Below are 25,122 nucleotides of genomic sequence, written 5' to 3'. Positions count from 1 at the left end.
GTAATAAGCAAAATGAAATATTGGGTAGAGTGTGGCAGAATGTAGGTATTAAATCCACTACAAATTATTTAATCAACTGACGGGCTTTTTTGCTGCTGCTGTTGTTTCACATGTTCTGAGGTTCAGTCCTGTTGCTGAAACAGTTTCAGGGGCTAAAAACCAAGATGAAGTTAAGCCCCGGATGCCACTTCTGGCCACATCTGCCATGTGGGTGACAGGTCAGAATCGATGCAGGGAGTTGGATGCCAGCTGAGTGTTCCTAGCGGCTGTTGGCACCTTCCCAAACTCTGTGGCCCATTCCCGGTCTTTCCCTGGACCCTCTGTGGCTAGCGTTCCTCATTAAATACATCACGTCAGATGGCAGTGGGGCCGTCAGAAGATGCTTGCGTCACTGATATCTGCAGGGAGGGAGACATGGCCTCTCCCCGCCCCACAAGCACTCCCGAGAGGTTTCAAAGGTTATGCCTGCCAGCTTTCATATGCTGTGACATAGACACCCTGTGCCTTACTCTCAGATATGTTGTGGGCTGATTGCAGTTATTTTTTCGGGAGGCGCTCTGCATCTGCATATTATTTCGAGAGGTGCTCTTGGCTGGGGAATTCAGAATCCTGAAAATCATAGCATCTGCTCTTTCTTTTTAAATCGAGTTTCTAGTCCTTATGAGTGTGGAAATAAGCTTGGGACTTGTCTCAAAAGCTGGCCAGGATTTCCAGCAGTTAGGGGTTTGCTTACCTTAAGGTGAAGAGACACATACATTATCCAAAAATAGGCAACAATATCCAAGTTCCTTTCATTTGCATCATTGAAGTGAAATTTTCTGGGCAGCTCTGTTCACCTGTCAAGTCCTCATCGGTCAGGGCCAGGGTCTGTGTGTAACTGTGCCACTCTGTCGGTCTCTGTGGTACATGCTCGCAAGCACTGCTGGCTCTGGCACACAAGTGGGTTTCTCTTTTCTACCAGGACCTCCTGTGATCTTCTGCTCACCTTCCTTCCTTTGTGGCTTTGCGCTGTCAGTGGTGACAGGGATGCTGTCAGTGGTGGAGGAAGCCAAGCTGTTTTTGAGCAAAGGCAGGGACAGGGAGGCCTCTTCAAGAGCACCAAGGAGGGAGTTGGTGACTCAGCTGTGCTCCAGCAGAAGGGGGGTGGGTGGGTGGAGGAGATGAGTGTACCAGTCACCTGTGGAGAGTAGTGGCTCCAGTGTCAGTGGGGCAGTGAATTCTCTCTGGGTTTAGTCTGAGCTCCTTGAAAGTTTGGACCGAAATCCGGAGAGGATTCACTGACCCACTGACATCGGAGCTACAGTTTCCACTGCCAGTCAATCCCGGACATCACATGTGGAGAGGAGCTTCGAGTCCCCCTCCCCCAACCTCCCCCTCCTCTCTGTGGAAACCTTGGCCTTCAGTCCTCATTTCAGTTGGAATGAAAAAGCTAAATAAGTGTATCTACCATTGCTCACCTTTGCCTTTTGCTTTTCCATCCAGCCCCTGACTGTAGGCTCCTAGCAGCTTGAGCCTTTCTTGATTTTGCTTATATTGCTTACCCAGCCTAACCACAGCCTGCTTCCCACGTACAGGGGTCTGCCAGGGGCATTGTAGCCAGTCATACTTAGAGGAGCAGAGCCATGTCCATTCATTTCAGTGTGTCTACTCTGGGAAGAATTTAGCTGGAAGCAAGATACAAGAGTCAAAGAAGCTTGAAAGAAACATTATAAAGTAACACCAAATAGGGGAAACTTTATTAATTTTTGGAATACTAGAACGGCTTCTAAAAAAGATATGAAATGTAAAATACATACCTACTAAAAGTATATAACTGTATAGATGACTATCTTGGGTGCATGGAATTGACAGAACTCATAAAGGAGAGAGATGGTTAAACATTTATTTGTCATTGTATTTTAAAGACAATCAAGATGTAAATAAATGAAGTTCGACAGAAGGAGAGGCGAAGCAAGAGTTACGAAGCAATGCAAGTGTGCAAATGCTGTTCCATGTACTTAAACATCATAGGTGATTGGCAGAGTTTGATTTTTTTTTAAAAAATCAATATTTGATATTTGGTTATTTAAGATTGATTAGGTTGATAATAGATATTTACTATATTCCACCTCTTGTATTTGTTTGCTGAGTATTTGGTCATGAAATATTAATCTTGCTTGATGATTGCTGGCTTGATATTTGCTGTTCTGTCCTGGTGGCTTTTTTTCTGATGCCCTGGCTTGCAATCAGTCTGTTCTTAGATAGTTTCAAAGCCTGTTTAGACGCTTGGAACTGTCAGCTAGTCACAGATTAAATTCTGTGTGAATAGTGCTTTTGATGAGCACAAGAAAACAGTAGGTTTTGCGACGAGAGGTCCCCAACAACTTCTGTGCAGCCCAGAGACATGGTCAGTGTGCAGTGCACCAACGCTGTCCAAACCGGGTCGTCCCCTCTCAGCCGTTGGTTGGGCTGTCACTGTAGCATGCCCCACATGGGATGTAGTGATGACCACCAACTTGGATGGCTTTAAAAGAGGATTAAACAAATGCATGGAGGATAAGGCTATCAGTGGCTACTAACCCTGATGGCTACGTTCTGCCTCCACTGTCACGGGCAGTAAATGCCTCTGAATACCAGTTGCTGGGAATCTTAAGTAGAGCGAGTGTTGCGCTCTCGGGTCCTGCTTGTGGGCTTCCCATTGGGACATCTTGCTGGTTGCTGCAAGAATAGGATGTTGGACTAGGTGGGCCTTTGATCTGGTACAGTAGGGCTCTTCTTATGTTCTTAAGCACAACTGTTCCAGTGGTTGGGATTAAGCCGCAAAGAGGTAGAGATGACTTTAAATTTCATTGGGCCATTTATACACCTGTTTGTGAAGTCAGAGTTGGTTTGGGGTAATCTGTTTTTGTGATAGTAGAAAGAGACAAATGAGGTATCCAATTAAGGCACGGGACACAGATTTGAAAGAAAATGGCAGTTTGCCAATTTGCTACCAAATCAGATAAAGCCGAAAAAAAGAAGTGAAATTGAGGTGGTGCGTTCTTAGAAACCTCTGGAGCGATTGGTTGAAAGAATTCTTGGCTTCAATACATTGAATTTGGTATGTGCAGTGTAGTGGTGCAAGGCACACTGAGATGGAACAACATGTAGATGTGAAGCAGGTTCTAGTCTGCTGTGGACATAATATATCTCAACTTCAGCAGGTTTTAACAAAGTGCCCCATGATATTCTGATTAGCAAGCTAGCTAAATGTGGGCTGGATGGAACAACTGTCAGGTGGATCCACAGTTGGCTATAGAAATGTACTCAAAGAGTGCTTCTCAGTGGTTGCTTCCCAACCTGGGGGGAGGTAACGAGTGGGGTACCACAGGGCTTAGTTCTGGGCCTAATGCCCTTCAACATTTTTATTAATGACTTGTATGAGGAGGTGCAGGGAACGCTTATCAAATTTGTAGGTGTTACAAAGTTGGGAGGGATAGCTAATACCCTGGAAGAAAACAAAAGAAACAAAATTCAAAGTGATCTTGATAAGCTGGAGCATTGGGCTGAAAACAACAGAATAAAATTTAACAGGGATAAGTGCAAAGTTCTACACCTAGGAAAAAGAAACCAAGTGCACAATTATAAGATGGGGGATACTTTGCTCAGCAATACTACATGAGAGAAGGATCTTGGGATTGTTGTTGATCACAAGCTGAATATGAGCCAACAGTGCAATGAGGCTGCAAAAAAGGCAAATGCTATTTTAGGCTGCATTAACAGAAGTATAGTTTCCAAATCGTGTGAAGTATCAATACCTCTCTATTTGGCACTGGTTAGGCCTCATCACGAGTACTGCTTCCAGTTCTGGGCACCCCACTTTAAGAAGGATGCAGACAAACTGGAACGGGTTCAGAGGAGGGCAACAAGGATGATCAGGGGACTGGAAACAAAGCCCTATGAGGAGAGACTGAAAGAACTGGGCATGTTTAGCCTTGAGAAGATGAGATATGGTAGCACCCTTCCAATACTTGAAAGGTTGTCACACAGAGGAGGGCCAGGATCTCTTTTCAGTCGTCCCAGAGTGCAGGACATGGAATAATAGGCTCAAGTTGCAGGAAGCCAGATTTCAACTGAACATCAGGAAAAACTTCCTAACTGTTAGAGCGGTATGACAATGGAACCAATGACCTAGGAAGGTGGTGGGCTCTCCAACACTGGAGGCCTTCAAGAGGCAGCTGGATAGCTGGCTGTTGGGGATGCTTTAATTTGGATTCCTGCATTGAGCAGGGGGTTGGACTCAATGGCCTTATAGGCCCCTTCCAACTGTATGATTCTGTGATTCTATTCTATGATTGTAGTCTGGTCAGTGCCTGGATGGGAGACCTCATTGGAACTCCTATGCCACCTTACTCTCCCTAGACAATAGGTAGGATTGATATATGACTACAATAAATAAAGGAAATATTCCCACCACCCAACCCTTAGCCATTGGGTCAGCTGCTGTGCTGCTATGGAACATTCTAGCTACTTAGATTTTTTTTTAATTGGAGCACTTAATTGGGGAAGGGTACACAGAAGGTGTGTATGAGGGAGGCAGCCTAAGGATTCTACTGAATGTTGCATGAGGGGCGTGTCGGAGAACAAATAGGGGATGGTCACACTGGGGATGGTTTTATCCTGTTGCCTCTGTTTTGTTGTTTTCTTGTTCAAAAGCATTGTCAAAATGTGAAGACCCTCCAGATGGAGAAACAAGTGTTTTGAATGAAAAGCAAAAGAGTGAATCTTGAATTGTTGTGCTGTGTGTGGTTGTGTTGCTTAATTTCATTTAAAAGCAGCACCACAGCAGCAGAGAGTAACAGCAGATGTTGAAATGCGAGTATGCCAGCGTGTACGTGTGTTTGCCTAAGAAAGCAGGCTTTTACCCTGCGTCAGCATCACTGAGACTGGAGACTTAGTAAAATAAGAAAAGCTACTTTATTTATAGAAATACATAGTAGATAGAAAAGGCAAACCTAGTTCTAACTAGCTAAGTTGGAGGCATAACTCCCAGGTGTAGGAGTCAGCCCCATGCTAGGAGAGAGAGCAGAGACAAAGGGAGTCTCCTCTCTCCTGGTCAGCCGGAAGACAAAGGAATGGAAAGGGCAGAAGCAGGAGGGGCAGGTAAGCTTCCCTAAAGGCGTCACAGTCTAGCGACAGAAGGAAGTCAGTCAGAGCATCACAGGTAAAAGGTAAACAAAGCCTATCCATCTGGAGGACCCTAGCCCTATCTTTCCTCTGGAGCTTAAACAAAAGAACAAAACAGGAGTTGCTCTTGCCCCACTTCCAACAGAAATCCAGTTTGTGATTCAGAAAAGGGTAGCAGAGGAGGCATTCAGAAGGCAGCTGGATGGCCACCTGTCAGGTACGCTTTAAGTTGGGTTCCTGCCTTGAGCAGGGGGTTGGACTTGATGGCCTTATAGGTCCCTTCCAGCTCTACAATTCTATGCTATATAAAGCAGAGACGTGAGAGAACTTTGTAAAAAGTATCAGTGGTGGAGAGCAAGGAATTTCCCCCCTCCTTCTTTGATAATAGCAGACCTCAGGGTCAGACTGTGCAGCTGATGCGACAGTGAGTTTGGGATAGACAAAAAGAAGAATTTCTCTACACAGCACAGAATTAACTTATGGAATTCCATTATAACAAGATGTGTTGATGTCCTCTAACTCAGAAAAGGATGATGCCTGTTCTTGGAGGAGGGAGCTGTCTGCTGCTAAATGGATTGTGGGATGGAAATGAGGGGAGGGATGTGACTCGAGGTAGAGTGCCTGCTTTGCATGCAGAAGGACCCAGGTTCATTCCTTTGCATCTCCTGGTAAGGCTGGGAACCCCTGGTGAGATCTCCTGCCAGGCAGTGTAGACGAGGAGTGGGCAGCCTTGAGGCTTGTGGGTTCAGAGCCCATGCAAAAGACATACACTAAAAATCAAAGAATTCTGAGCTCAGTGCCCTTCCACACGAAACTCCAGCCCTGGTCCCAAGAGATCTACCAGGAGACCCTGATCAGTCTTCTTCTCACCACTGGTGTAGACGATAATTGAACTAGAACAGCCTTTCTCTACTGGATGCCCTCCAGCTTTTCTGGACTACAGCTCCCATCAGCAACAGACACCACAGCTGTGTGATGCTGTGGGCTGACAGGGCCATGCTGAGCTGTCTAGGGCTGATGTGAGTTGTAGTCCAGAAAAGCTGGAGGGCACCCAGTTGGAGAAGGCTGACCTAGATGGACCAGTGGTCTGACTCAGCCCTGTTGTGAGCTTCCCAAAGGCAGCTGGCTGTTGGATACCAGAGGCTCTTCTTAACCTCCTTGAAAGTCTTGGCTGCACGCCGCCATGGCGTGGCCTCCTCTCACTTCTTGTTTCCCCCTTTTCTCTTGGCAGGGCCTCCCTCTGACAGCACCATGGATTGCCTCTTGCTCTGCATCCTGGTGGTGCTCTGCAGCTTGACCCGAGCTCAGGTGTGTCCCAAGCGCTGCATGTGCCAGAACCTTTCGCCCTCCATGGCCATCCTTTGCACCAAGACAGGCCTCCTCTTTGTGCCCACGGTGATTGACCGGCGGACGGTGGAGCTGCGCCTGACCGACAACTTCATCACTGTCATCCGCCGGAAGGACTTCTCCAACATGACCAGCCTGGTGCACCTCACCCTCACCCGCAACACCATCAGCCAGATCCTGCCCTTCGCCTTTGCTGACCTGCGTGGTCTGAGGGCCCTGCACCTTGACAACAACCGTCTCCTCCTGATTGGTGGCGAGCAGCTCAAGGGATTGCCCAACCTGCGGCACCTCATCCTCAGCAACAACCAGCTGCAGGATATCTCCCCTGGTGCTTTCGATGACTTTGCGGGCACCTTGGAGGACTTGGACCTCTCCTACAACAATCTGGTGCAGGTCCCCTGGGAGACTATCCGGCGTCTCAACAACGTCAACTCCCTCAACCTCGATCACAACTTGATAGATTACGTTCCTGAGGGGGTCTTCACCAACCTTCTCAAGCTGGCTCGCCTGGACATGACGTCCAACAAGCTGAAGAAGATCCCTCCTGACCCCCTCTTCCTCCGCATTCCCGTCTACGCAAAGTCCAAAGGCTCCCCGCTCTCCTCGCTGGTTCTGAGTTTTGGGGGAAACCCGTTGCATTGCAACTGTGAGTTGTTGTGGCTGCGGAGGCTCACCAGAGAAGATGACTTGGAAACCTGTGCCTCCCCACCGGACCTTCTGGGGAAATACTTCTGGACAATCCCCGAGGAAGAGTTCATCTGTGAACCTCCAGTCATCACCCGCTACACAGGGCAGTTAGTGGTGACAGAGGGTGAGGAGGCGGTCCTTCGCTGCCGTGGAGTGGGAGACCCGGAGCCCTCCATCCATTGGGTGTCTCCTGAAGGCAAGGTGGTAGCCAACACTTCGCGGACAATTTCCTACGACAATGGCACCCTGGAGGTCCTTATTGCCACCATCCAGGACACTGGAGCCTTTACATGTATTGCATCCAACGCTGCTGGGGAAGCTACCACTTCTGTTGAGCTGGTGGTCAATCCATTGCCTCACCTCTCCAATGGCACCACTCCCAAGTTACCTGAGGCTGCGGGGCCATCTGACATCCTTACCTCGGCCAAGGCCATCCTTCCTGCTGGTGCCAATGAAACGGGGGCCTCTCAGGACAGGGGTGTGGTGGCTTCAGAGGTGTCCTCCTCCTCTGTGCTGATTCGTTGGTACCCCCAGTGGCACGTGCCTGGCATCCGGATGTACCAGATCCAGTACAACAGCTCCTCCGATGACACCTTAGTGTACAGGTGAGCATCCACAGATTCCAAAAATGGCATGTCTTCTTGGGAGTTGTATGAATGTTTGGCTAAGTGGCCTGTAGTCAGCACTGGAGTACAATCCGGTGGCTTTAAGAGGTTTTTGGCACTCGCATCAGGGAATGAAATTAATGGCATATTAGAGCCTGTTGTATCAGGCCAAAGGGGGCCCATCTAGTCTAGCATCCTGTTCTCACAGTGGCCAACCAGAAGACTCAATGGGAAGTCCACAAGCAGGACCTGAGTGCAACAGCACTCTCCCTTCCTGTGGGTCCAGGATCTTGGAAAGAAATGATGTGCAGTGGGTCGGTGGGTTCCTAGACAACCCAGTTTGTGGTCTACTGATGCTTTGCCGAGAGCAGCCTTCCCCAATCTCCAGAAATGCCCACCTGACTGAATCTTTTCTGTGAATCCATGGGAATTCATCCTGAATAGGGAGCTTCTGCACACCTTTCACAGGGGCTCTAATATAGCTGCTTGGGAAGCTTTTCTCCATGAAGGTGAGGTTTAGGATCTTCAGTTCTTAAAATAAGAAAAGTGATATCTTCACCATTCAGTAAAGAGTCCCTGAATTTGGAACAGCTTCTTCATGAGGTGAGGACTGCCAATTGACTAGAACAAAATAAACAGCCAGGCTTGCTCCTGTGCCTTTAACAGCTGGTACTTTTTCAACAAATTGTTGTTGTTGCTGTTGTTGTTATTAGAATTAGAATTTATTACCCGCTCTTCACCCAAAGATCCCAGGGCAGAAGTCAACCATTTTAAAAAGCATAATCAAAAATACACATCTCAGGTGTCGAAGGCCAGGGTAAAGAGGTGCGTCTTTGGCGTTTACTGAAAGCTGTACAGTGAAGTTGCCAGATGCACCTCGGTGGGGAGGGAGTTCCACAGCTTAGGGGCTGCCACAGAGAAGGCCCTCTCCCAGGCCACCCCCACTCCGAACTTCCGAGGGTGGCTGATCTACCAAAAAGACCCCATCTGCTGATCTCAACTCCCGAGAGGGTCTGTAGGGAAGGAGGCAGATATTTGGGACCTAAGTCGTTCAGGGCTTTAAACACTAATGTGAGCACCTTAAACTGGGCCCAGAAATGAACTGGCAACCAATGCAGCTGTTTTAAAACAGGAGTTATATGAGTTCTAAAGGGAACCCCAGACAGTAATCTGGCTGCTGCATTTTGGCCCGTTGGAGTTTCTGAATCGTCTTCAAGGGCAGCCCCACATAGAGTGCATTGCAGTAATCCATTCTGGAAGTTGCTAACATATGGAGCTCACTGCCATAAGATAGGATGAAGGTGGTGAGCTTAAAAGGTGGGAATCTTTCAGCACCTCGGACAGCTCTTTGAAAGTTCAGACTAAAACCTGGAGCATATTCCACTGCCCGACCGATAAGGAGCTATCAGCTGCCACTGGGGAGAGGTCAGTTAATGGCTTCAGAGCACCAGTTGCTGGAGGGCACTAGTGGAGGGAAGCTATTGCTTGTGGGCTTCCCAGAGGCATTGGTGGACTAGATGAATCTACTTTAGTCTGATCCAGCAGGGGGACTGTATAGAGAGACACTGCATATAAGTGTTTATACACCAATGCTAGAAGCCTCCGAGTCAAGATGGGAGAAGTGGAGTGCTTGGTCTTAAGTGACAGCATTGATACAGTGAGCATAACGGAAACGCCAGCTAAGTTTCCACCACTCCAAAAGACTTCTTCCTCTTTTGCAGTGCAGTTTCATCTTGACTCTGTAGACGGAGCCTGTGGATGAGCAATGAATACCCATAATGCTTTGGATACTTGGCTCCTGCCTTTTGAAGTAGGCCTCAGATAAAGTTGCCGTTTTACTCTCTGAAACTCCCCTCTGCAGGCTGAAGGAGAATAATTTATAAGCCGCCGGAGCAGAGGAACCATGCTGTGATCAGTGGAAATTCGGGGGGGGGGTGGCTTGGGCAGAGGCCTTTTCATCTCAAAGACGTCTCCACATTATGCTGCATTATCATTACTGGAGGAGAAGGGCAGGGTGTAATGGCTGCGGCTGGGATGCTGGATAGTTGGTTTTGGCCATCAGTTAAGGATCCTGCAAATATGAAGGGCTGTGGATGGGTCTTGTTATGTGTCATGATTTGGTGGGAAAATGTGGCATTCGGCATACAATTCAGCTAAGGATTTCTTGATTAATTTGTTTTCTTTTAAAGTCAAGGTTCTAGTCCTTATTGTGGCAAAAGCTAGAGGCTCAGAAGCTGGAGGAGGAGTTTATATAAGATTTCTGGTGGGGTCAAGAAATGTCGTGACCTGCATAGCTCCTTGTCCTTTCCTCGTTACTTGAGAAGCAGGATAAATTATGCAAACTAGTACAATGAAAAAAGGGAGGATAATTCATGCAAAATAAAGGCAATCAGGTCCTTTATTTGCATGATTTTATACAGGTCACTGTATCCAGCTTCACCATGTTGCTGAATTTAGGCACAGAATTTTAATGGCTTTTTAAAAATGCTGAATAAGTGCTGGTGAGAATCTCTGACGGGCACCTTCCTTTGGGGTAACATTGTGGTGAGGTGCTTGCTGTTATTCTTTTCCTGACTGTGGCCCCATGTGCGCCGTACATTTAGAGCGGTATCATACTATTTTAAACAGTCATGGTTCCCACAACACATCCTGGGAACTATAGTTTATTAATGTGCTGAGAGTTGTTAGGAGACCCCTGTTTCTCTCACAGAGTTACAGTTCCCAGAATTCCATGGGAAGAGGGATTGATTGTTAAACTGCTCTGGGAATTGTAGCCTTGTGAAGGGGATTAGAGTCTCCTAATAACTCTCAGCACCCTTAAGAAACTACAGTTCCCAGGATGTGTTGTGGGAAACCATGACTGTTTAAAGTGGTATGATACTGCTTGAAATGTATAGTGCAGATGGGGCCTGTGTATAAAGTATTCAAGGTGACTTACAGTGAAGGTTAAAAAAGGAACAGGATGGTACAAGTAAACATTAAAAAAGTAATAAACACAAGTAAAACAAATGCCTTACAAAAACAAACCAGAACAGTAGATGAAAGCATATCAAAAATGGAAACAACAGCTGCTGTGATTAGTATTGATAATGGCACGACTCTTAAACACACACACACACTCACACACTAATTGAAACAGGATCTCCATGGTCCGTTCCCCCCCCCCCCGGAAAAGATACATTGATTGGGGAGGGGCACATGGTAGAGGTTTATTAAATCATAAAGCTAAGTGTGCAGACGTGGATACAGAGTAGGGGACGGCTGTGGCTCAGTGGCCGAACACCTGCTTTGCATGCAGAATGTCCCAGCTTCACTCCCCAGTGGCATCTCCAGTTTAGGTCTGGGAGAGAGGCACTGGAACACTGGAGAGCTGTTGCTAGTCAGGGTAGACAATAATGAGTTAGATGGGCTAATTTTCTGACTCTGGATAAGACAACTTCCTATTATAGTGAGAAATTTCTTTTTCTGTCTCTCATGATGCTAGAACCCAATGGGGTCATCCTAGCAGGAGGTTCAAAAGGGCAGCCAAAAAAGAAGCTGTCACTTCACACAGGACATAATTAAGCTGTGGAACTTCATGCCACAAGATGTAAGGACGGCTGCCCATTTAGATAGCCACTGATGGATCTCTCAATCCTCGGTGAATTTGTCTAATCCCCTAATAAAGCAATTAGCCATGAAGGCTATATGGTGCCTCCGTGTTCAGATATAGTCTACCTCTGAATACAGTTTCTGGGGAGCAACAGCAGGATGGAGGCGATAGCTTTTTCACACCCTGCTTGTGTGCTTCTGGAAGGTATCTAGTTGGTCACTGTGAGAAATAGGAAGATGAGTGAGGTCAGGTGTAGGGAACTCTGTGGCCCTCCAGATGTTGCTGAACTCAAACTCCCATCATTGCTGACCATTGGCCATGTTGGCTGGGGTTGACAGGAGTCCAGCAACATCTGGAAGGCAACAGATGTCGCCCATCCTTGGATTAGGACACTCTTGATATTCTCCCTAGTACGCTAGATTTCTTCATGCAAGGAATGTTTATTTATTTTGCTGGGGAGAATTCAGTAAAGCAATCCAGCACTACCACTGGGAGTCTGATGTGCTACAGCGCTTGAAAAGAGGCTGTTCTCACAACAACCTGCTGCACATGTAGCATACCTTCTGGCTAGCAGTGGGCATTGGGTGGCATTTTGCAACGTTCAGAGAGCTGAGCAGGCTTTTCCCTACTCTGTGTTGAAATTGTTGGTTCTCTGTCACTCTAAAATCTGAAACTGGTTGCTTTTGAAGTGTGTGAGGAGGAAAATGACTCCTCCCCAGAGGAGTCCACCCACACCCCGGTTTCTGTGTGAGTTACTCATCTGGGCCTGCCACCTGATCAGAGGGAGGCAACTCAGAACAGTGACTTAGTCAGAGATTCAACAGATGTCTCATTCTGTCTCTATTGGGAGTGACTGAAAAATCTAATTACACTGCTGAGGCAATCCCTGGCAGGCTAGGGTGTGGCTGCCCACTGAAGCAGTGTTCTCTCTCTCTCTCTCTCTCTCTCTCTCTCTCTTTCTTTCTCTTTCTCTTTCTCTTTCTCTCTCTCTCTCTCTCTCTCTCTCCCTCTCTCTCTGTATAGGACCAAGTAGGGTAGGTCACAAAATGAGTTCAAGCTCAGGATCTTAGGCCGTGTGGGTCAGCAAGTGGGGAAGAGCAATGTACTATACTCTGCACATGCTTGGAGACCCTACCTGATTCAGTATTCATTTGAAAGTGTCAGGGAGATATCCCCGCTGTGGCTACGCTGACTACTAACAGGCTATTTTATTTCATCCTGGCACATTTCATTCTTCTGTTCTCAATTAATGCTGTGTTGCGTTCTGTTTTTATGCTAATTTTAAAAAAATGTTTCTTACTGATTTTTTTACTGATTTTTTTGTCTGCACATGGGTCTTTTTTTTAACAAAGGGTAGTAGATAAATCTCATCAGTCAAGTCAATCAGTTCTACATTGCAGGGGTGGGCAGAAGGTAGGCCAGGATCTGCTAGTACAGCCATGGCCAACCTGGTGCCCTCTACATGTTTTGAACTAAGACTCCCATCAGCTCCAGCCAGCACAGTTGTAACCCAAAACATATGAAGGGCACCAGGTTGGCGAAGATTGTGCTAGCAGATCTCTGGGTGACATGCAGTAAATCAGCAGGACCTTGACTCCTCCTAGTTGTTTAACAATAGCTACAAAACTATTTTCCCCACCTAATTTAGGCTGCCAAAATGAAGAAGGCTATCCAGGAATGCTTGTGACCTCAGTTCACCTCTGGGACCGAAAACAAATCCCTGTGCTCAGATCGTGCTCAAGGAGCACCTTTTCATTCTAATGACATGTTACTAATTTGTGTGTGTGCGCACCTTGCTCTGGAGGTCTTGGGGTTCTACCAAGAAACCTGGGCTCCTGCTGGGAGGAAGGGCAGGATATAAATCAAATAACAAATCAATAAAATAAATAAATAAACAAAGCCCAGCCATCCCTGCAGGATCGGATGGACAGCGGACAAGGTCCTTTCTCCAGGAGGCATGCGTGAGTCTCCGTTAGACGACTGGAACAAAGGACGCTGATGCGATGGAGGGAAGCCATGGGCTGTGGAACAGAAGCTGGCATTCAGTGCTAGTCTACTCAGAGCAGGCCCCTTAAAGCTAATGTCTTAGGTTCATACATTTCAGTGGGTCCACTCTGAGTCGGACTTAGTTGAACGCAAGCTATGGGAAGCTGCCGTATACTGACTGAGACCATTGGTCCATATAGTTCAGTATCGTCTACACTGACTGGCAGCAGCTCTCCAAGATTTCAGGCAGGGGACATTCCCAGTCCTCCCTGAGGATGTTGCAGATTGAAGCTGGGACTTCCTTCCTGCAAAGCAGAGGCACTGCCACCGAGCTAAAGGGGTGCCAGTGTCTTTCTCCAGACTTCCTTGGTTGTGCCACCCCACCTTCCTGTGCTGTTTTCCTCTTCTGTGGCTTTGCGCTTTCCTCTGTGCATCCCTACTTTAAAGCTGCTGAATTGTTCTTCTTATTTGTAAAGACGCAGAGAGGCTGTCGGGACGAGTCCCCTGGGTAGCCCCCGCACCTTGGCAGCTGGCCCAGAACTGGCTTGCTTGGCTGGCCGGAAAGAAACTGCTAATGTTAAATGACCTACTTACGATGCGTAGCTTGGGCACAGCCATCTTGTGCGGGTGTTGCAGGCGCGTGAATGCAAACTCTAGACGGTGTTTGTTGATGTGAGGCAGCCAGGAGAGAGGGAGGCTCGCTGACTGAGCTGAGGGAACCCTTTCAGTCCAAGGTGAGGTGGGAACCCTGACTAAGAGTTGCTGCTGCTGCACGGCATTTTGCTTTCCATGAAGAGCTGTGCCCGGCAGTCTCAGGGATGCAGCCCAGGATCCCTCAAAACGTCACAGAGGATGAGTGTGGAAGAACCCGGCTGGATCATACCAAAGGCCTATCTAGTCTGGCATCTTGCTTTTTGCAGTGGCCAGGCAGATGATGATGATGATTTATTTGTTTTCTGATCTGCCCTTCACCGCCAGGCCCTAGTTTAAAACTAAACACTGGAAGCCAGTGAAAACAAATTCCAGTCACAGGAATAGAGCTGAGTCCTGAAAACACGTGTCTCAGGCCAGGATAAAGAGGTGCGCCTTTGGCAACTGGCGGAAACTAGATGATGAAGGTGCTAGATGCATCTCTGTGGGGAGGGAATCCCACAGCCTAGGAGCTGCCACAGAGCATGTCCTCGCTCCAGGCCATCACCGTCCTGAACTTCTGAGGGCAGCGGAAGTGCCCAGCAAGGCTCCCTCTGCCATTCTTAACGCCAAAGAGGGTCTGTAGGGCAGGCGGCAGAACATCTTTCCCCAGCCATCTCGACCCCAAAGAGGCCATAGCTGGTGAACGAGCTGTAGCTGGGAAAAGGCACTCCTTGCCACTGGGGCCACCTGGGCCTCAAGTGGCGATGCTGGATCCAGGAGGTGCTTATGGGAAGCCCACAAGCAAGGCACGTTGGAAGCGGCCTTATGCAGAGTCAGACCACTGGTCCATCTAGATCAGTATTGTCGACACTGACTGGCAGCAGCTCTCCATGGGTTCAGACAATGGTCTTTCCCAGCCCAATGTGGAGGTGGTGGGGATTGAACCTGAGACCTTCTGCTTTCAAAGCAAGTGCTTGACCGCTGCGCTAAGGCCCGACCTCCTCTACTAGCCCTCCCTGGCTGTTCTTCCCCAGCGACTAGTAATTCAGAGACATGCCTCCTCCGATCTTTAAGGCAGAACACATCCGTTATGATTAGTAGCCAGTATAGTCATATCCTCCATGAATTTGTTGTAAAGCTGGCCACATTGGTCGCAACCATGTTGTGTTATGCCAGCCTCCCCTGGCAGCCATTTTGTGACGGGTGTCCCCAGAGCGCTCTCAAAATTTGACAAGGGCCCTCTGGCCCAAAAAGGTTGGTGACCTCTGATCTTGTGGTAGGAAATTCCGTAGTTTAACCATGTGCTGGGTCAAGAAGAATTTTCTTGAATCTTTCAGCTTCGTTAGATGCCCCCACTGGGTTTGAGGATTGTGCAAGAAGGAGGGTTTTTTTTTTCTGTCTTCACTTTCTGTATACCAGTTCTTAAAGTGTGCCTGGCCATGCAGAATTTGAGAGATGTGCCCTAGTGTCCATTGTTTTGGTGTATGGGTACACCTTTCAGATTGTGGCCACAAGTGACTGCACCAGTTTCTGTGCCGCTGTGGAGTTCAGCCTGTATTGCTCTGATTTGAAAGGATGGGGGAGAACTGGAGATAATGGTGGTATAATTTTTTTTTTATTTCCAACTCTCTATGGCATGACTTTAAAAGGTAGCAGGCAAAAGGAAGGGCACATCTGTGCCAGGGCTCAGCCACAGAATCTGAGGTTTGGCTCTAAGACCATGTTTTCAGTGTTGAGGGTCAAGTCCGAGAATCAGCCTGAAGACTGCATGATCCCTGGGCTTCTAGCTGCCCAGGGAAGTGGAGAGCTTGCAACGACATGATCACCTTAAAATGCTTTTTTGCTGCAGTTCTGTCATCCACAAATGTGAAATTTGTGCAACATGTCATTTTGGCTCTAGCCATCAACATTCCCATGTGAAGAAGCCAGGTAGGCAGATGCAACCGCTCCAGGAGTCAAGGGGATGATCTGGGCAGGGCCAGCTCAACTGCACCAGCAACCCCAGTGACCTCTGGTGGCAACAGTATGTCCCAGGGCATCTGTGAAGGAGCTTCAGGTCCGAGGAGCACATCCCAGCACCTTTTGCAATGATGAATATGCTTATCATGTGGTCTAGCTGCTTGAGGTGACAAAATGTCTTGAGCTGTTACTGGATCTCAGGAGGTCAGGTGACAACTAGTGGGGAGGAGCCTGAGGAAAAAGGAGGCAGCAGAGGGTACCCATAGCTATGGGAGGGTCTGCAGCTTAGTGATGAAGCACCTGCTGTGTTAGTAGGGGGTTCTGGATTCAGCTTCTGGTGCCTCCAGTTGACTCTAGTTGCAGAGCTAGAAAAGGCCTCTCTTTGACTGAGACTCTATGGCAGTTTTCGCCAACTTGTTGCCCTGTAGATATTTTGGACTACAACTCCCATCAGCCAAAGCATCATACATTGGGGTTTATGGAAGTTGTAGCCCCAAACATCCAGAGGTTGGGAAGGCTGCCTTAGAGAGTTGCTTCCAGTCAGTGTAGGCTGTGCTGGGCTAGGTGGGCCAGTGGTCTGGACTCCCTTGCATGTTCACAACCTCACTTCCTCTACCTTCCCCCTCAGAATGATCCCGTCATCCAGCAAAGCCTTCCTGGTGAAGGACCTGGCCTCTGGGCGGGACTACAATTTGTGCGTCTTGGCGGTCTACGACGACGGAGTCACATCCCTCACGGCCACGCGGAGTCTTGGCTGCGTCCCGTTCAGCACCCCGCAAGATGCCCTGCAGTGCCATTCGCTCCACACCCAGTTCCTGGGGGGCACCATGATCATCATCATCGGGGGCATCATCGTGGCCTCCGTCCTGGTCTTCATCATCATCCTCATGATCCGGTACAAGGTCTACAGCGGCCAGGACGAGCACAAGAAAGCCAAAGTCAGCAACGTCTACTCGCAGACCAATGGCAACCAAGCTCCCACTGCCGTCAACCTGCCCTTCTCGGCCTCCAAACCCGAGGGGTGGGGCGTGGACAGCCCAACGGCGGCCAGGTTGAGGAGGGACTGCAGCATTCTGGCCTTGAGCAAGGACTGCGAGAAAGGCTCTTGGAGCCATCCTCCGGAGACGGGGACTGAGGAGGTACCATCTCCCCGAAGGAGGAGGTGGTCACAGACTAACGTAGACCTCCATAATAGTTGTTCCGGGCCTAGGACTGAGGCCTCCAGAGCAGAAGAGCAAGGTAAATAGTGGGGAGGCAGGGCGGGGGGGCGGGCAAGACTGTCCTGAAGTTTGTAAAGGGTTGTGGATTGTAGAGTGGCATTTCCAACTGAGGAACAGGTGATACAGTTGTCTACATGAGAGATTACAATAAGAGAACAATGCATTTGTGGTTTAGGAGCTAAGTCAGGTGATCTAACACCACCTTCTCTGTGCTAGGGGGTCGGCAACTAGCAGTCTCTGGCCAAATTTGGCCCCAGTTGCCAAACCTCTAATTTGCTTTCTTCCAATGGCCCCAAGACCAAAGGTTCTGAACTGTTAAGAACATAAGAAATCAGGCCCATGGCGCATCTGGGCCAATACCTTGTTTTCACAGTGGCCAACCAGATGCCCCAATGGGAGGCTCGCAAGCAGGACCTTCAGCGCAAGAGCACTTTCCCCTCCTGCGGTTTCCAGCAGCTGGTATTTGGAAACAGACTGCCTTTGCCTAGGGAGGCAGAACATAGCTATCATGGCTAGCAGCCATTGGTTGCCTTCTCCTCTGTGAATTTGTCTCATCTTTTAAAGCCCTCCAAGCTGGTGGCCACCACTGCCTCTTGTGGGAGTAAATTCCGTAGTTTAACTATGCACTGTTGGCTAAAAAAGGATATGGGGAAAATGATGCAGGGTGGCGGCGGCGGCAGGGGGTGCTCCCTTACCTTTTAATCTTCCCTCTTCCCCCTTTCCCCATTCTCCAGACATTTCAAGCAAGGCAAGGGAAACATTGTTTGTGCAATGAAGGGTGTTCACTCAGTTTTAATGGCTGTATTTGACATTCATTTATATTTGATTTCATTTTTTGATGCCTGACATGCAATGGTATTAAGTAATTTTGACAGTATTTGTTCACTGACATGCAGTGGCATGCAGAATTTGACCACTAACAGCTTTTGAGATTTTATATGTGAATCCTGCCAAAACCAAAATAATCATGAGATGCCCACAAGTGTAAGCCACTCATAAATGTGTATTTGTACATTCAGATTTTATATTTCACATTCAAAATTTGAATGATGACATTTGCTTTTTCGATGAAATGTCTACCAGGTGATTTAAGGATTTTACAGAGACTCCCCCTTTGGGGTGAATTTTTAGAAGCGACATACTGCTGTTTGTGGAGAGGGCAAGCACCCCAAAAGTAGTTGTTGGTGATTCCAGTTGAATGAAAATTGGAATTATTGTAAATGAGACTTGTGATGTGACTGCTTGGGTAGGGAGAAAGGAATGACAAGATATTGCCAGGAGTGGAAATTGGAGGGGCTTAAGGACTAGAAACTTGATGTGTGTGTCACAGATCAAGTGCTTTCTGGTTTCTGGCTTGAAGAAAATGCCTGTGCCTTTAATAGGTATAAGGCAAGAAAACGTTCAACATGTGCTGTTTTTTCTTTACTGCCCTGCTGTGATGGGTGAAACTGCAACTACAGAATGTCTACCTGCCATGTACCTACTAGAGGAGCGGGTGCATCCAAGGAGAAGCACCTGAGATCTTACCTCCAGCCTCTCCTAACAACCCCTGGTTGCCTTTGTTCTCTTAGATCCCCAGCTGATGCCACCTGCTGGTGAGAGGAAGAATGCCGGTGAATGGACCGACGTCAAGATCTGAGCTCCGTTGGGGGCCCCGAGGGGGAGGAAGGCATGGCTAGACCGGAGCCTCAGGTGTGAAGCTTGCCCATAGTAGGTCATCTGGGCACAGAGTGTGAGGGATGGAGGGTGGGGGGCACGGCGAAGGCTCTTTTCCTGCTGTGTTCAGATGCTGTACCTGTGGGCCCCCCATTTTATCTATATTGCAAAATGTCTCTATCAGGAACAGTCCATGTTTTGGGATAAATGAGTCCGTTTTTGGGGAGGCCACTGCAAGTTTTTGTTGGGGTGAGTTGCATTTGTTGTTTTGGGGGGCTGAGTTCTATCCAGATGGGCGCTTATTGTGGGGGGTTTTCCCCCCAGCATCCACATGGTGTGGTTGGCATCAAAACACCTGCCTGTATCCTCCCCCCTCCCTTTTAATCCAGATTTACCCTTTTCTGGGGGAAATCCAATAAATTTAGAAAACAAGAACCTGTGGCCAATGACCCGTTTGCAATCTCTCGGCAATCTGTTTGCAATATTAAGCCCCAGGGCCTTGAGACGTTAAATGTCTGAGTGGGGAATGCTTGGGTCTTGTCTCTAGTGCGCCTGCAGGTAAATATATGCACAGAAACACTAAAGCAGCATGTGTTGCGCAGCTCTTGAGGTATCTGTTGATAATGTATTGTAGACAATTAATGTGTTTCTCGTGGACCGATGGGATCTGCAACAAAATGTTGCAGTGTGGAATGGTGCTGTGTAGGATTCCATTTAGGATTCCATTGACCCTCCCCTCTGGTTTTCTGTCTCCTGCCTCCAAACAGGCAGCATTCCATGCCACTGAACATGCGCAGTCCTCACTGAGCTGTTTTTAGGTCTTTCCCCCCCCCCAACCCATTCTCTCCCCATTTTTTTTGTAAGCCTCTGAGTTCCACTGATCACACTGATGCTTCTCTATTGTGCGTTGGTGGTACCATTTTTGTCTGTGTAAGGACTGGCGCTTGGAGAATTGAGATTACTACTAGTATATATGATTTTTAACATCAAGACCAACCACCCTCTTGGCTTTTAAATCAACAGAGGACAGGCTATTGTAGAATAATTGAATACAGGAGGCAGCAAAAAGGTTTCGGCAGTATGCATTAATTAAGAGTTGGAAGGACCGGGTTGTTAAAAGCCTGTCTCTGTCTTCGCCTGCGGACTACTGAAGGCGGTGGGACGAGTTGCTGGCGATTTCTCTGCCCCTGTCTTTATCAGCAGCCTGACACGTAGAGATCAGACAGGGGGCATTTCCCCCAGCACAGAGATGAAAGGAGCTTGAGAAAACATCACCAGCTAAACTCCTGAGTGCTGGACTGCTGCTCAAGGCACAAGGGCAGGAGATCGGGGTGAGGGGCAGGGGGACCGTGGTGACCCTTGCAGACAGTAGCACTTGGATTGGGTATGCAGGTGAGAGAGACTTCCAGGAGAGCAAGCCTCACCACTTGGATCAGTTTGGTCAGGAGGCATGGCGAGGGAAGGACAGATGAGGGCACAGCGAGGGCCACAATGGTGAGGCCGGCAGGACCTTACCACTGTTATTTGCACTGTGTTGAAATAAGTAATAACCAAGAAGGCACCTCTGGACATGTGCCAAGCGCATGTTCCTCACCAGTGAATAACTATAACCAGTTTTGTGCACATGGGACTTGGAGGCACAGTCCCCTCGAACCCTCACCTGAGACTTAAGGTAGATAAAGCAATTTCTTTTTGTCTCCTCAGATTAGTGTGTTTGCTGGGACCTCCAGCTCGCCCCTCCTGGGCATCTCTCCAACCTCCTGGTCTCTCGCCTGCAGAGAGTCGACAGCAGGAGCGGAGCCTGCCTACCTGTGCCGGATTGGACCCACCTGGGAGGGCTGAGCTGGGACTGCCAGGAGGGGCCACAGAAACAGGCTGGAGGTGAGCGTGAGCCATTTTGGGAATGTGGCATTGGTTTGTTCTGCCGCGGATTGCAGTGGCGGCTCCTGAGCCTTCGCAGGAGAGTGCAGAGACCCCTGTAGGTTTGCCAGGTGTCAGCAGTGCCATGCTAGAGGGCATTTCAGTGCCAGGACAGAATGTGCTGCCCCAAGGATTTCTGAGCGATGGTTTTGAATGCAAGTATGTGCCTCCTGTTTGCCGCTGTGTGAGTGCAGAGGGCATAAGCAAACTTTTGGATTGTTGTCTGATGAAGACTTCTGTGTGACTCCCAAAGCCTATATGTGTTTGTAGCTGGGGGAAATGCCTGCAAAAGGGTGTCTCCATTTGAGCACATGCTCACGTGTAGGCACTCCACATGATTGGGACTCCAAGTTGTACAGAGCACCCATGCGTGGACAGCTGCTCATGCGTAGGCACCCTTTTGCAGACATCTATTTGGTGCATGGACATCAGAGGAGACAGGGTGACCCAGCATGTGAAGGGCAAGGGTGGGAGGTGTAGATCTTCCCTTTCAGCACATGCAGCCTCTGCATGTGGGTAACTTGTGAAGGGATCTTTCATCTTCCACACACAGCCAAAGCACTTCCAAGCCATATCTTAAGGGCTAGAAACCAGATTTCTGCAGCAGCATAGCCTTAAAGATCTTAGTCAAGGGTCACCAACCTTTTTAGACCCATGGCCACATTTTTGAGTGAGTGATGGGCACTACCTGCTCTGGTCACTTCTCTTCTGGATCAAGGGAGAACAAGAGAGAGCACATAAGTGTGCATTTCCATTTTCTCAGGGATCCTGGTAAAAATCGGATTCAGTCGAATTAATCTGAGCCTTGAAAAGCCTATAGAGCTGAGAGAGGAAGTGGGGAAGAGTGTCTCTCTTCTAACTTCCTCCTTCAGCTCTATGTACTTTCCGGGGGGTGGGGGGAAAGGAATTCACCATCGCCACTTCATGATCAAGGGGCAGTGAGCTGAGAGGCTTTGTGGGTACCCGTGAGTGCCATGTTGGTGACCTTTAGATGAAACCACTCAGGATAATAGCAAGGCACTACCCCATGCAGTGTTGGGTGTTTGAGTGGCCACTGACTGGCGCTAGTTGGTCCCAATTCTTGGTGCCTTCGCGCGTGGAAGCTGGGCAGAATGATCCCTGGGGGATGGCCAGGCCGCTGCACTCAGCTTCCAGATATTTCTGGAGCAGCTTCAGCACCAGCCAGCAAGACTCAGATTTTGGGGCCCCTCTGGTATTGTTGTTCCTTTACTCGTTTAAAATATTTATTAGCTGTTCCTTTGACATTGAGAAGTGCCATGCAATATTTAAGAACACAACAATGAATAATATAAAATATTAATATTTATTAATATAAAACAAAACTGTGTGATAATCATGAGAAAACATCTGCCTAAACTCGTTCACAGCCTATTCCTATGCATGTTTATTCAGCAGTAAGTCCCACAGAGCTTACTACTGAGTAAGTGTGCATAGGATTATTACAGCTTAGCCACCAAGCAAATGCCTGCTGTCAAAGAAGAAAAAATCTTGCAAGGCTTTAAGGAGAAACCAACACAGTAAAAGCCCTGTACCTGCCTGTCATCATTCTAACCCTTGCAATGAGAGCATCTGGGAGGGAGCTCGTGTCCGTAGCTTTAGCGGGTTTACGGGCTGACCGAGGAAACGCTTCCAGCCCATCCCTAAGAATTCCCTTTCGGCTTCTTTAACATGAACGCTGCATTTCAGAGCTTCATGGAATCTGAAGGCCTTTTCTTCTCTTTTTTCCAGGTTGAATTTCCGGACTCCACGCACCCTTCCTCCACTATCCCATGATGGTGCTGCTGATCATGGTGTGGGGGGTGGGCAGGCACCCCCAGGCCCTCATTCATCCCCGGTGTGGGGGAGGGGTGCTGTGTTTGCTGAGGTCACGTCCACTCACAACTCCCAGGCACTGTTTCTGGTGGACTTGCTTGCGGGCCCCTGTTTTTCTAAGAATCTCTTTCTGTTTTTCTAAACCACGTCTGCAATTTTCTAATAAATGGAGTTGGAAATCGGCAATGGATGGGATGGCACCTATTGCCTCTCTAGCAAGGGGTGCATATGTGTATCTCTGTGTGCGGCTTCTTTCCAGCAAGGGTGAAGGACAGACCCACAGAGAATTCTTGAAAAGCATGAGGGCACACTAGCGTTTGTGGTTTAATTTCTGTTTATTTAATCATTATCCCTATGCCATCCCCTCGAGGCTGGTAATAAAACAAAACCAAATCAGCAAGAGAGATGGCACTTCCATCATCTAAGTCAATTAAATCCTCCCTTTTCCCAACAATGGCATCAATCAGTTTATGTGACCAAACAGAGCGGTGAACATGTGAAGAGGTGGAGTCATGGTAGTAGGCTACGCCCCCCACATTTGCTCTTCTGACCAAGCCTACTGCATATCTGTGTAAACTTCTATCAGGTCTCTTTCCCCCTGAGGTCTCCTCTCCAAACTAAAAGTCCCAAATGTGCCTTTCTGCATCAGGAAACTGCGAACTAGTGGAGGGAATCAGAAAGGGAGCAGAGTCAGACCAAAAATAAAGTACAATGAACCGGGGAAGACTCGTTTAAGGCAAATCACCAAAATGATGAAAATATACTAACTCAGCAGGAACAGGAACAGAAGAAAAAAAAGAATATTTGGATCAACTTATAACATGGAAAACAACATTTGCTTGATATACAAAAATAATTAACCAAAGAACTACCAATAAAGCATATATATTACTATGCCCTAAATTGCATCCACCTGAAAGTTCCCTCAGTTCAAGCTAGTTAAAAGCTTACTAAGGGTTGAGTTTGCATCCAGTCTAGTGCTAAATAACTTGTTCCATTAATGCAAGGATTTACACTTGCGCAGTGGAACTTCCCCCCTCTTCTCTCTGCATGTCTGTTTTGGGTTTTCCCCAAACCCTTCAGAGCAGATATAGGGAGGGCATGGGATACTCATGGGGGGAGGAGGGGGGAAGTTCCGTTGCACAAGCGTAAATCCTTGCGCAAATGGAATGAGTGCATTGCATCCTGTCCAAGATTCCCAGCCATGTAGTAGTGTAACCTAAACATAAAAGCGTGTGTGTATGTGTGTGGGATTATATCTTGAAAACCAAGCATGGATAAGATTAATCTAGGACCCAGCGTATATGATCCAGAATGGCCCAAATGGGAAATAGGTTTGTATAAAAATGGAACAGTGAAGTCTGATCCTCGCAAGGGAATAGGCAGAAGCTAAAATAAAAATAAAAAGTTTTATTTTCACAAGCTGTGGCATCCAGGCCCCAAAAGGCTGGCTCAGAATGAATGGCCCAGAGCAGCTTTGGAAACAGAAGGGGGGCATAGGCTCACAGCAAGAAATCCCTTCTCTCCGAGAGGAGGCAAACTGGGCTCCAAAGGCCTCAAAACAAAAACTTGAAGCTCTGCAAAACCAAAATGAAAAAGAAATAAGCTCGAGCACTGAGGTGCAGTCTCTTTTTGATCCCATGACACCTCCAAATTTTCCTGTCTCTGATTCACTCTTTTCTTAACAAAAGTTCAGTTCTGTACTGGTAAATGACATCAAGGGCATACTTAGTTTTTATTTAATTATTTTTGGCGGTTTCAGGGCATAAGGAGCCTCCTGGAGGTCCCTCAGAGCCACTGATGGGCTTGCTTCATCCTGGTGCATGTTCTTGGCTTGACTAGAGCTGTGCCACCCTTCTTGATCTCATGGTCCACACAGGGTCCCCCAGCCAGCACTGATGGCTGTAGGGAGCATCACGCCTTGTGCCTGAATTGCTCAGGCCTAGCAGCTCAGCTTTGACTAAAGCCTTCTGTTTCTCACGAACCAACAACGGGCCAGGCTGGCAGAGCCATTTCTGCCCTGAAAGCCGACATTTGGGCCTGCTGAAACCACGAGCCGGAGTTCTCTTGACCAAGGTGGGCTTCCATTCACAGCTTCTGGGGTGATCACAAGCATGCAGATTGGTTCCCAAAATGATGTCCGTTCACAGACTCCAGCAGTCATGAGGAATTGCTGAATAAGAGTTCCGGGGGTCAGAGGATAGGATTTGGGCTGTACTGCCCCTCCAGTTTCTTACCCCTCAAGCTCACAGATAGGGGTACATAGGGAAATGGAGGGGTTGCAGTGTCAGCATCTGTGTGTGGCAACCCCCCATTACTCTCGCTCTGTCTACAACCAGCAGTGTAGTGGCAAATTCAGAAGTGCAGGGTCCCTTCATGTTAGTCACAGCCACATCCCCTCCCCGGCCTGCTTTTTTTTGGTGTGGGGTTGAGAATGAGATCCTTGTTAATACCATCTGCCACAAAAACAGATATCCCTAGGAGCCAGTAAGCTTGAAAGAGGAGAGTGTTAACTACTGAGAAGAATCTTCTCAGTGGT

The 25,122-nt window shown here is 48.1% G+C and overlaps 1 protein-coding gene across 4 annotated transcripts in view; it reads left to right on the top strand.

Moving 5' to 3' along the window:
* Positions 1 to 23,462, top strand: part of LOC133370585 (leucine-rich repeat and fibronectin type III domain-containing protein 1-like protein) — a 138,614-nt gene extending 115,152 nt beyond the window's left edge. For 3 of the 4 annotated variants that reach the window (XM_061597115.1, XM_061597113.1, XM_061597112.1), the window contains exons 2-6: positions 6,377 to 7,784; positions 16,583 to 17,193; positions 18,746 to 18,866; positions 20,535 to 20,711; positions 22,500 to 23,462. In XM_061597115.1, coding sequence (XP_061453099.1) covers positions 6,397 to 7,784; positions 16,583 to 17,193; positions 18,746 to 18,813 — 2,067 coding nt within the window. In that variant the 5' untranslated portion in view covers positions 6,377 to 6,396 and the 3' untranslated portion in view covers positions 18,814 to 18,866; positions 20,535 to 20,711; positions 22,500 to 23,462. Of the gene's footprint in view, positions 1 to 6,376; positions 7,785 to 16,582; positions 17,194 to 18,745; positions 18,885 to 20,534; positions 20,712 to 22,499 lie in introns of all 4 variants that reach the window. The other variant, XM_061597114.1, reaches the window with a different exon arrangement.
* Positions 23,463 to 25,122: the final 1,660 nt, after the last annotated feature.

Source organism: Rhineura floridana, chromosome 15 (assembly GCF_030035675.1).
Source record: "Rhineura floridana isolate rRhiFlo1 chromosome 15, rRhiFlo1.hap2, whole genome shotgun sequence".
NCBI lineage: Eukaryota > Metazoa > Chordata > Lepidosauria > Squamata > Rhineuridae > Rhineura > Rhineura floridana.
The sequence above is the reverse complement of the archived record's forward strand: the minus strand, read 5'-3'. Positions and strand labels throughout refer to the sequence as shown.